General features: G+C 45.6%; 1 protein-coding gene and 1 pseudogene across 8 annotated transcripts in view; both read right to left on the bottom strand.

Annotated features, from left to right (window-relative positions):
• Nucleotides 1–3,513: 3,513 nt before the first annotated feature.
• Nucleotides 3,514–12,252, bottom strand: part of KIAA0753 (KIAA0753 ortholog) — a 60,866-nt gene continuing 52,127 nt past the window's right edge. For 6 of the 8 annotated variants that reach the window (XM_032617358.1, XM_032617356.1, XM_032617359.1 and 3 more), the window contains one exon: nucleotides 3,605–5,166. In XM_032617358.1, coding sequence (XP_032473249.1) covers nucleotides 5,049–5,166 — 118 coding nt within the window. In that variant the 3' untranslated portion in view covers nucleotides 3,605–5,048. The other 2 variants (XM_032617360.1, XR_004347634.1) reach the window with 2 other exon arrangements.
• LOC116746114 lies at nucleotides 7,185–11,612 on the bottom strand (annotated as a pseudogene).

The following is a 12,252-nucleotide window of genomic DNA, read 5'->3' on the forward strand; positions in this document are numbered from 1 at the left end:
CAATCATGGCTAAGGAGAACCATGTTTCCTCCTGAGCCTGGCCCTGGAGCTCGGTCTGTAGGGGCCATAAAGGCAAGTGGCTGCACAGGTGCTGGTGGCCAGCCTCATCTCCCCAGCTCTCTGGACTCCCAGCCTCCCATGCCATCTCGAGGAATCGTCTGCTGGGGGCCTCCTAGGTAATTCAGCCCAGGCTTAGGGAACCCTGGAGCTGTGGGGTAGATGGCAGAGCCCAAGTGTCCAGGATCTGATCACAGTGTGTCAGAGCCGAACGCTGTTGGAATTCTCCCACTCCCAAATGGGATGACGGGCACGGATAGAGACAGAGCAAGCTTCTAGACACAGGCACGGCGCCCACAAGTGGGAGGCCTTAGGCTGACCTCACCCCCACCCAAGGGAAGACAGAGGAACAGGGTGTGGATGGAAGATTCCAGGGAGACAACCAGAGCAGAAGGGAAATGCTTCTGGTCCAGGGAGGGGGCAGCGAGGGAGGCTGGGGAGGGGAGGGCGAGGAACGGCACAAGGTGCGAAGACACACCCAGAGGGGGTGCCGAGGGGCCCGGGGGAGGGTTGCAATGGAAGCAAAGGGAGACAGAGACTGGGGAGGCAAAGGCTGTGACAGAGGGGCTCTGGGAGAGGGTGACTTCTCTTGGATCCAGAACAGAATGGGAGGGGAGCAGCCCCTCAGTCAGCCCCCGGGAGAGCTGGAGCTCAGAGAAGGGTAGGAGGCGCAGGCGTCTTAACTTATTTTGTGGCGGGGGACATGGAGTAGCCCAACCTCCGGACACCCGCTGGGGCATGCGTGTGGGGGGTCTGATTCAGTGGCGGGAAGGATGGACTCAGCTACAGGAAAAGTCCCGCTGGGTGGATGGAAAGTCAGCCAGAAAAAAAGGTGAGAGGCAGCAGGTTTGGTTCAAGAAAAATCGATCAGGGTTACCAGGCAGATGGAGCACAGAAACAGCTAAGGGGACTCTAGGAAGAGCAGCAGATACAGGGGGCTCATCAGAGAGGGTGGGGGCAACTTCGGGGCTCCCTGCTCCAGGCTGAGGGTCAGAGGCCACACTTGAGGCTCTGGGAAGACTGGTGAGAGCAGAGCAGGCCCAGTGTCACAGGAACAGGGCCCTGGGCAGGCTGGCAAGAGGGACCTAGAACCGGAGCCGCAAAGCAAAGAGGAGGCCTGGCCACACAGCCAGCCCAGAGTCATTATCAGAGCTGCGAGCCCGGTCAGGGTGGGGGACCCGCACTGACGGAGGAGTTGACTGAGATCACTTGGGCCTGACAGCCAGCCCGGGGCCCCGACATGGGATTCCCTGGGGCCCTGACCGAGGGAAGCCCTCAGGACGTCTGGTGGAAGCCCTTCCAGGCCAGCCCGCATTATTAGGTTCAACCAACTAATAAACAGATGAGAGGTCTCTGCTCTTGAACCAGCAGAGGCGAATGGGAGAGGCCACTATTTAGGAAGATAGGGGTCGCACCGCTGCCTTCCTGCTGCTTCTCATGAGCCCCCAGAACCGAGAGCTCTCCAGCCCGCTGGCCCTCCCAAAGGGCGCTCCTGCGGTGACCGTGCGTGGTGAGCAGACACCCCTGATTTACAGGGTTTGTGGGGAATTCTCATCACTCCCTCAAGTTATTAAAACAGAGTTCCTCAGAGGATATGGCGTGGGGGAAGGGTAAGCTGTGACAAAGCGAGAGAGAGGCATGGACATATATACACTACCAAACGTAAGGAAGATAGCTAGTGGGAAGCAGCCGCATAGCACAGGGAGATCAGCTCGGTGCTTTGTGACCGCCTGGAGGGGTGGGATAGGGAGGGTGGGAAGGAGGGAGACGCAAGAGGGAAGAGATATGGGTACATATGTATAACTGATTCACTTTGTTATAAAGCAGAAACTAACACACCATTGTAAAGCAATTATACTCCAATAAAGATGCTAAAAAAAAAAAAAAAAAAAAGTTAAGGAAACCTACACGGCACCACAGAGAAAACTGGAAGCTTTCCGACCGGGCTTAGAGCCCCTTCCTCTCCTCTGGGCCCCGGGGGGCTTCGCTCCGACGCTCACTCTTGCCTTCCAGACCCACCAGTGCACAGTTCATGCCTCCTCCAGGCACTGCCTCTGGCTGCCCACTCCCTGCACACACACTCCCCTCACTTTCAGGGAAGCAGGAACTGTGAGCAAAGGGAGGGAGGGAGGAGAGGCAGAAAGGATGCTACTCACCACCTCCCCTCCGGCCCCCAGCACCGGCAGGCAGAGGGGCAAGGGACCCCGGCATCAAGGCAGTCATCGCTGCGGTCCCCCATCCACTCCTCTGCCCTCTGCCCGAGCCCTGGGCCCCCGCCAAGCCCACTCTGCAGCAGTTCTGGAAGTTCTGAGTTGGAATCTCTGGTGCATCGGCACCTCGGAGATGGGATCTGCGGCTCCTCACAGGTGACATCCTACATCAGGTCACAAAAGATTAACAGAGATTTCTGTGGACTCTGCAGATACGTGATAGAACCCCCATCCCAAAGCAAAACCGACCCCAGGAAAAAGTGTGCCTTCCTTCTTTCATTAACTCAAAAGAATTTACTGAGCACTAACTACATGCTGGGCAGAGGCCTTGCCCTCAAGGAACTGTACAGACTAGAGGCAAGCATGTATACGGGTAAGACCCCCTAGGGCCAGAGCTGTGAAGCTGGACAGATCAGAAATTTCAGCATGTCCGTCCATTGGGACAGCCTATGTAACGCAGAAATACTACACTCGTGCATTTCTCTGTTTCTGAAAATAACGCATGAATAGGTCAGGAGAAAACTGGAGGGGATTAGAGAATAACCTATACAGGATCAGCCTTTGCTCATGAAGAACAAAAATTCTAGAGGTCTGCGATAACTGCAAGGCTATAAACAGGAAAATCTATATTTTAAGGATTCAACTTCCACTTTCAAATGAAAGTTTTTATTTCTTGCAACTTATTTTTGCATCTTTGGAGAATGCTTTGGCCGAGGAGGTTCACTGTGGGCCAGGGCTATAAAGTAGACAGCAGACACGGAGGTAGGTGTAAGCCTCACCCACAGGAGCCAGAGACAGGGAGACCCAGCCGGTGGGAGGGACAGGAGAGATACTGGAAAGATCTGCAAGCAAAGGAGTCTGGACCTGACTCTTCAGCGGACAGGAGGTGCTTAGGAAAGGACTGGTCCAGACAACAGCGTCTAAGACATGTTGAGCGGACACAGGAAGAGGCAGGAGAATGCACTTCAGTGAACTCTCAAAACTCTGACACCTATCTTTACGGGAGTAAGTGAATCCATGACCACGGTGCCGCTGAATATAGGCTTACGTGATCAAATTATCTCCCCATTCGGTGCCTCATTTGATTCATCTACAAACTGGGCGTATTAACGGTATCTATCACACACAGGTATGAGGATTAAGTAAGTTAATACAGGGAAGGCATTTAGAGCTATGCCTGGTACATAGTATGTGCTCGATAAAATGTTAGCTTTTATTATCATTTATTTCTTTCTGGGGGTGGTGAGAGGTGGCAAATAATCCAGTACGCTCATATTAAACATAAAAGTATTCTCAGTGGTTTCTGTAAATCACATTTCACTTTGCCTGGAAAAAAAAAAGGAGATGTAAATTTTTTCAAACCGACATGTACATACTTTAAAATATTGAGTTTATTTAAAAAATGAGCACAGTAAAAACTGCCACACAAATTATCAATAACAGACACTCCTATCAAGTGTACATATATAACTCCTCAAATAGAGGACCCGTTAATTTCCCTTGAAGCCTTTTAAATTCTGAGTGTATACAAAATTAAGCAGGAAAACATTAACATTAAACAAAAATCAATTTTGCACAAATAAGTGTGATCAAGCAGCTTAAATTATCACCTGAAATACTTGTACTTCAGAGGAAAATCCCAGATGACAACACTATTATGTGCTATAAGAGGATTCACATTATTCTGTGGGGTATGTCTCACGTCACTCGTTCTCCACATTTCTTTCACCAAGCCCCAGGCAAAAAAGTGAGGGAAACTTTTTCGAGGCAGTGGCCTTATTTTATACACATTCCTTTTCTTTTTCTGAATCCAGAGTTTCTGAAAACACAGAGGCTTTTCTCTTGGTAAAATATGACTTATAAGACGTTCGAGGACCAAGCTATTGTGGTTCTTAAAGTTTCTTCCTTTCTTGGGGGAGACCCTGTGGTCTTCACACTACCCAGATCTGTTTTCTACTCCTACACAGGCTCCTTTTTGGTGTGGAAACATAGCAACTTGTGACCTCAGCAGAGAGCGGGGTGAGCTCTGTACCTCTGACCAGGCCCCAGAGAAGGCCGGCCTCTCCTGATGTCCTCAAACTTCCTCTGAATTCAGAGTTCTGTATATCAGAATATGTCAACCCACAGTGACAAAAGACTTGAGGAACTCAAAATGTGAAGAAGCACCTAGCAACTGAGAACTAGAGAAATGTGTGTTTATTGTTGTACACAGATAACTGCTGGGTTCCTAGTTTAATGATGGAGCAGAGTTTTGGCAGCGTAACTAAGTCCTGTGCTCGACACAAGTCTGTAACCCGGCAGGACAGGTGTCCTGGTAGGAAACTGTCAAAGAAGCAAACACGAGCCAGGTGATGGGACCAGAGAGTAATTGCACTTGTGCTGGCATCAAGGCCGCCCACAGATCAACAGCAACTTGAATCCCTGTGAGAAGACTTATCTGTTATCTTTCAAAACGCTCTGGTCACCAAACTGAGCCAGTGTAGTGAACATGGTATTTCAATGGGAAAATTATACATTCAGAAAATATTATATTGTCATAATTGATTCACGTTTCCTGGGCACTGATAAATATAACACAGTCCATCATAAACTACCAGAACCATTGCTCTGACAATGAGAAGATGCAAAGTGAGGATGGCCTCACTGGCACTTCCTTCCTTTCAGTGGGAAGCACCTTCTGGGCCTGGATGGACAGCTGAGGAAAAAGATTTCCTGTGGCTAGTAGAAAGGGTGGTGCCGTCCCCTCACCAGTGACACTGGGGGCCCTGCCTTGGAGAGCCTTCATGTAGCCGCCTCCAAGAATTCTGAGGTGAACACGGCTTCTGCATAATCTTCACACACATCCTGAAGCTCAGCAGCCACGGCCCCCAGAGCTTCATCTACAAGCTCTTCTGCAAAGCTGGAAGACAAACAACACAGCTAAAGGTACATACAGCCACGTATGGGGGCCATTCTGTTACTCAGCTGAGGAACTTACCAAGTCACTTCTAAGATTTAAATGGAAACTCAAGAGGCCAAGAATAGCCAAGATAATTTTAAAGAAGAAAAACAAGATGAGAAGCCTGGCTTTCCTAGACAGTAAAATGGTGGTGCTGAGATCCCAAAGTCAGGCTAGAGGGAGGGGCCTATAATACACACGGGGCGGACCTCACCCTTGAGATGGTTGAAACCAGAGGTGACTGGAAACTAATTAGCTGCAACCCAGCCCCAATCCAGATCTCCCTCCTCCAGCTGCCCACTGCCTGACAGAGGAAAAGGGTGTGGGCCTTCTCTGTGGGGCGGGGGGCAGGAAATTCCAGGTTCCTCTCAACACACACATACACACACACCCATACACACACACACTTTCCCGCCTCCAAACTGTTTGAGAGTAAGTTGCAGACTTGATATCCCTCAGGTACTTCTGGCTACACTTCCTAAAGACAAGGACATTCTCGTAAATAACCCTGATACAACTATAAAAATCTTAACATTAACACAGATACGATACTATTATCTAATCTTACCTACAGACCTTTTTCAAATTTTTGCCAACTGTCCAAAAAATGTCCTTTAAAAGAAAACATTTTCTAGTCCAGGATTCAATGCAGGATCACATGTTGCATTCAGTGGCCACATCCCTTTAGTCAATTTTCATCTAGAATCGTTCTTCAATCTTTGTCTTTCATGATGACCTTAACATTTTTCGAAGAGTAAAGGCTATTTTTTTGTTGTCCCTCAATTTGGGTTTGTCAGGTTCAGGTTCTACATTTTGGGGACAAAGGTCCAGAAGGGATACTGTGTCCCTCAATACATCTATTTGTCTTACTATGATGGGTGCTAATTTCTATCACACAGTTACGCTGATGTCTGCCAGGCTTCTCCCTTGTAAAGTCCCTATTTTCCCTTTGTAATTAATACTTATATTGCAGGGAGATCCTTTGAGACTATGTAAATATCCTGTCTCTCATCAAACCTGCTGAATCAATCATTCCAGGGTTGCCAACACTGATCTTCTAATTCTGTCATTCCCAACTACATGGAAGAGCTTTCCCTTCTCTGTTTCTTATTTATGTATTTATATCGGCTTGGTCTTACACATTCTTATTTTATTCAACAGTTTGTAATCTGTTTCTATTATTACTTATTTTGATACTCAAAGTGTCCCAGATTGGCCAGTAGGAGCCCCTTCAAGCCAGCTCCCAGGTCCTCTTGACATGTCCCCATCATTCTTTGAACACTTCCTTTCTGCCACAAGATGATGTTTCAGCCTCATCTTACATTTTCCCAGCCCCAGTCTTGGAATCGGCTATTTCTCCAAGGAGCCCTGGTACCTTTTCATGGAGAAGAGTATTTAGAAACCAAAATCTGGGTACTAAATGTGCTCATTGCTACTAAGTGTGCCATCGCTTCTAGGCCCTCTCAGCAGATAGACTCGGACAGACAGACACATAGACACACACCCCATGTCTATTTCTATATCTAACAAAAACCATAAATTCATAATACCTCCAATCCCACTTCAAAACAGGGGATTCATTCTAGCCTTCCCCTAGAAACCTGGCTCTCATTATTCACAATATACTTATTTATTTGATCAACCCTAAAATATAAAGAAAGTAGTTTTAGAATTGTTAACCCATGCTGCTGGGTCAAAGAAACCTACTTATTAGAATCTAATATGTGTTTACAGTCTTTTTGTCTTTAGCCAGAAGGTACGGAGTCAAAATACTGCATTCAAAAGTAACTCAGGGGCTTCCCTGGTGGCGCAGTGGTTGAGAGTCCGCCTACCGATGCAGGGGACACGGGTTTGTGCCCCGGTCCGGGAAGATCCCACATGCCGCGGAGCGGCTAGGCCCGTGAGCCATGGCCGCTGAGCCTGCGCGTCCGGAGCCTGTGCTCCGCAACGGGAGAGGCCACAACAGTGAGAGGTCCGCATACCGCAAAAAAAACAAAACAAACAAACAAAAAAAAGTAACTCAGACAAGGCCTTATCTGTATGTATCCCTTCAGTATGGTTATTTCTTGGAAATACAGTTAGTGTCATATTTCTTTTTGTATTCCAATTTAGGGTCAACCTCCACTGCCCGCCCCCATCCTTGATGATTTGGAGGGATGTACAGGAAACATTAACAGTTCCAAAAGTCAGAATTATACAAAAGAGGTAGACGAAGATAAGTGTCCTTCCCCTTCTTTCATCCCTTCTACCCCAATTCCTGTCCCGGTTTGATTTTGGCTAATCTGACAATCTTTTGTCTTCTAATTGGTGGGTATAGTTCTTTTTCACTTAATGTAATTCTGATATATTTGAGCTTCTACTACTAGAATACTACGTACTTTCTATTTGTCTATTTGTTCTCTCTTCTTTTTTTTTTATTTTTTTTATTTTTTTTTGTTCTTTTTTTTTTTTGTTCTTTTTTTTTGTTCTCTCTTCTTTCTTGCCTTTTTTAGGATTTTGTGATTGTTTAAATTACATTCTTTCCTCACTATTAACTTGGATTTTAAACACTCTTACTGTTCTTTTAGTGGCCACTCTAGATTACAATAAGCATCCTTGACTTAGAGTCTAACATTAATTGATATTCTTACCATTTTCCCAGACAATGCAAGAACCTTATTAGAATATTAACTCTATTTATCCCCTTCCCAATTCATATGCTATTTTTGTCGTGGATTTCAGATGTATACATACATACATACATACACCCATAAGACATCAGTTTTTTGTTTTATACAGTCAATATTCACTTACCTACATGTTGACTTTGCCTTAATTCATGCCTTCCCGTATTTCTGACTTTTCATCTGTGTTTTTGCTCTGCCTGAAAAATACCCTTTTAATGTTTCCTATAGTGACGGTCTACTGGTAATAAATTTTCTCAGCTTTGTTTAGAACTTTTATTGCCTTCCTTCTTGAAATACATTTCACTGGGCTTAGATCCAGATTGGTAGCTTTCTCTTTTAGAACTTTAGAAAATACACCAGGTCATCTAGCTTCCAATGTTTCTGTTTCTCCTTTTTCCTTCCTCTGGCTGATTTTAAGATTTTCTCTTTGTCTTTCATTTTCCAACAATACTATGATATGCTACATATGGATTTCTTTTATTTTTCTTGCTTGGGGCATTTAGAGCTTCTTGAATCTACAGCTTGATGTCTTTTGTTATTTGGGGAAGTTATCAGCCGTTCTCTCTCTGGATGTGGCTTCTGCCCCATTCTCCCTCTCTCCTCTCCTTCTGTGACTCCAGCCACATGGATATTAGACCTTGCCCCTTTATCCTCCACGTCCCTCATCCTCTCTTCTTTATTTTCATCTTTTTGTGTGTCTCCGAGCATCACACTGTATGTTTTCTTCTGTCCTATGTCCCAAGTCTCTAATTTTTTTTTCATAAATAAGATCTTTTATTTGTCACCATTGAAAGTCTGAATTTTCAGCAGATCCTTGGCTCATGTCCATCAGCTCGTTCAACTCGAGCACCCGCCTCGTCCCCAGTAGCTTTTCCAGAACAACTACCTTCACCAAGTAGCTCCGTGAGTTTTCCCAATTCAAACTTGGGCTTCTTCAGCATTTTTACCTTTCTAACAATGACATCACGGAGCAGGTAAACAGATTGGCAGGCCTTTTCTATGTCTTTTCCAATGCTGTCTGGAATCAATTTATTGACCACCTCTTTCAAGTCATTTGTCTGCACCTCTCAGGTCATGATTTCCCTCATCTGCTTGCGGATCTGGCGGACCTGCTGGTGCTGGGCATAAAAGGTCTTCCGAATCTGACTGTTGCATTTTTTAGTAAAACCCACATGGAATAGATGAAGCAAATAACCATCGGTAGTCTTGACATCGACGTGAGCTTCAGTCACGGTCTGACATTTTTTTGACCATGGGAGCACATTCTGTCACGGGTAAGATCCATGCCACGGAAGTTAGGCAGGCAGTTTTTGCCCTGAACGTCCTCAGTCATTAGCTTGAATTTTCTAAATGCAAACTCATCATTCTGCAGATCAGCAAGCCTCACTTCAGAAACACAACACTTGAGACCGTCAGATGCGATTTTGGTTCCCTGAGTTCTCGTGACTAGTGTTTTCCCAGTATCTCTTACATTGAACATAGCTGGTGCTTCCACATCATAGCAATCTTTCTTAGAAAATGGGTCAACCACTTTCTTCTTGGCTCCCTTTTGACCGCCTTTCATAAGATGCCTGTTCTTGTTGACGCCATGGTGCTGCTCAGAGAGCCAAAAGGCTCTAATCTTTTCTTTTGATGGGTCTAATTGGCTATTAAGCCCATCCAATGAGTTGCTCACTTCAGAATTTGTATTTTTCAGTTCTAGAACATCCACGTGGATTTAGTTTAGTTCCCAGTTCTCTGCCAAAATTCTAAATTGTGTCCTTTATCTCTATGCACATAGTAGGCGCAGTTATTCCAATATCTGTGCCCAGTGGCTCTAATATGTGGAGCTGCTGTGGGTCTGGTTCTTGTTATTGTCATGTCTCTCTGTTGCCTGCCTTTTTTTTTTTTTTTTTTTTTTACCATATACCAGACACTGAATTTGAAAATTGCAGAAAAAATTTCAATCCTAAGATGATATTATAAATCTTCAGAGAAATGTTAAGTTTGCTTCTGCTCGGTGCCTGTGGGGCAACAATCTAGAATCACCTCAACGCAATCTCAGGAAGTGAGATGACGTGGAACTGAGTGGAGTCCTGAGAGGGCCTGCCGGCATCCCGGTCACCCTTATTCCAGAGTGCCACCCTTCAGGGTCCCAATCAGAAACGAGCAAAGTTCATCGGGCCAGTTCCCCGCCCTTGGCAAGCCCTTAATTTCCACCTCTGTCCTCTGATCTGAAAAGGCCACTGAAAGTGCCATTCATCTTCCTCCAGAACCGCCAATCCAGTGCCAGACAAGGACTAACTTCCCTGGGTCTCTGTCTCCTCAGGATCCTGGCCCAGTTATTCTTCATTACCTAGTTAACGTCCTGGTGCCTTCAAGCATGTATGTTTTATTTTTAATCTAGCTTTTCTATTAACAGTTATCCTCAGTGGGAGAGGCGGTCCAAAATTACCAACTGTGTCATTACTAGAAGCAGAAGTGATTACTTTGTTTTTATGCTTGCTTTGCTTTCTATATTCCTATCACTAATTCATCCTCAAACTATGAGAGAAACACAAAGGTGCTCCCAATACATTCAAACACATGAGGTAATGTATCTGTTTTCTTCTTCTTTTTTAACCTTCCTCACGCTGGCTTCCCCTGCTGGAAACCACTCCTCCTGGAGCCCTCTGTCCTCCTGACTCCAATCTAGACTAGCTGCTTTCTATGCTCACTGAAAAACTCTCTTAGAAATCGCTTTTCCCATTTTCTTGCAAGTTCCATGTTGGAGTCTTAAGTTTCCTAAATCCCGTCTTCCTCTTTCTCAATGTGTACCTTGTGCTGGTGGCACGCACCTTCTGGTAGCTTACTGAGGAACAGTGCGTGGGAACTACATTTTTGGACACTTTGCATACCTTAAACTGTCTTTATTCTACCCTTTTATTTAATCAGTAATTTAGCTGAGCACAGAATTCTCGGGTAAATATGGGAAGCATGCTCTAGTGTCTTCTAGCAGGGTTGCTGCTGACAACAATATGCCTTTCTCATTTCTGATTATTTGAATGTGCCCAGTTTTACGTCTCTGGAACCTTCCGTCATGTTCTCCTTACACTGGGATGCCCACCTACCCTTTGCACGACAGCATGCCGTGATGTGTTCTGTTCTGTTTATTTATTCGCTCACTCACTCACTCACAGCGGGCAACGGCGAACCCTTTCAATCTAGAGACTAACAACCTTCTGGGGATTTTTCTTATAGTATTTCCTCAATAAATTTCCATTCCTCCTTTTTCCCTGTTTTCACATTCTGGAACTCCTATTATGCAGATGTTTTCTCTGTTATAATAGCCTATGTAGCTTTCATGGTTTTCAGCAAATGTCTGGATCTCTTAGCAATCCGCTATATTCAAGACTGAGAGTTTCAACTAAGCCTCCTACTTTCTGACTCCCCTGGACCCATGCATCTAGTGCTCCTCATTCCTGAGTCTTACCAAGGTTCTTCTGCACAAATCAGCCAGGGTCTTGGCTCCACCCTCATCAGGCACCTGGCTCTTTCTGGTCTGCTAAGTCACTTGCCATTTCTCTAACTGCTTCATGGCTTCCAAAATTTTCTTGCTATTTCTTATTTGCTGTCATCTATGGTTTCATGCCTTTTATTTAGTCTTTCAGGGGCATAGAGTGGGCTAGGGATATAGGGAGTAGAGATAAATCATATGTTCAATCTGTCCTTTTCTTTTCTTTTTTTTTATTTTTTTGCGATACGCGGGCCTTTCACTGTTGTGGCCTCTCCCATTGCGGAGCACAGGCTCCGGACGCCGCGCAGGCTCAGCGGCCATGGCTCACGGGCCCAGCCGCTCCGCGGCATGTGGGATCTTCCCGGACCGGGGCACGAACCTGCGTCCCCTGCATTGGCAGGCAGACCCCCAACCACTGCGCCACCAGGGAAGCCCTCAATCTGACCTTTTCAACCAGAAGTCTCCTGATTTGTTTTTCAAACAAGGAACCTTTAAGAGTTTGCTTTCATTAAAAGCATTATCACCTTAAGCCTTCCCTTCCAGAATCACTCTTTTATTTACATCCAGTTTATATCACCTGCCCCATTTGACCACTGGAACAGTGCTTTTCTCCACGTGGAGGGAGGAGTGGAGACATTAAAAGAAGGAGAAAAACTCAGCTTACTTCTCCCTCACCCAGAGGCTATCAGATGAAGTCAACTGTCTTTGGATACTTTTTCAAGATTTGATCAACATACTTCTCATCTTTGGAACACTCAAATAAGAAACAAAACAAGGGAGATCAAAAACAGAGCTAGAATATTTAGATGTGCTGTCACCTGAGGGCCAAGGACAGGAGAAGAGAACACCTGTGAAATTCAGGCTGTATTTTAATAGACCTGACCTCAACACCTTAACCTATTAGTC

This window comes from Phocoena sinus, chromosome 20 (assembly GCF_008692025.1).
Source record: "Phocoena sinus isolate mPhoSin1 chromosome 20, mPhoSin1.pri, whole genome shotgun sequence".
Classification (NCBI taxonomy): Eukaryota; Metazoa; Chordata; class Mammalia; order Artiodactyla; family Phocoenidae; genus Phocoena; species Phocoena sinus.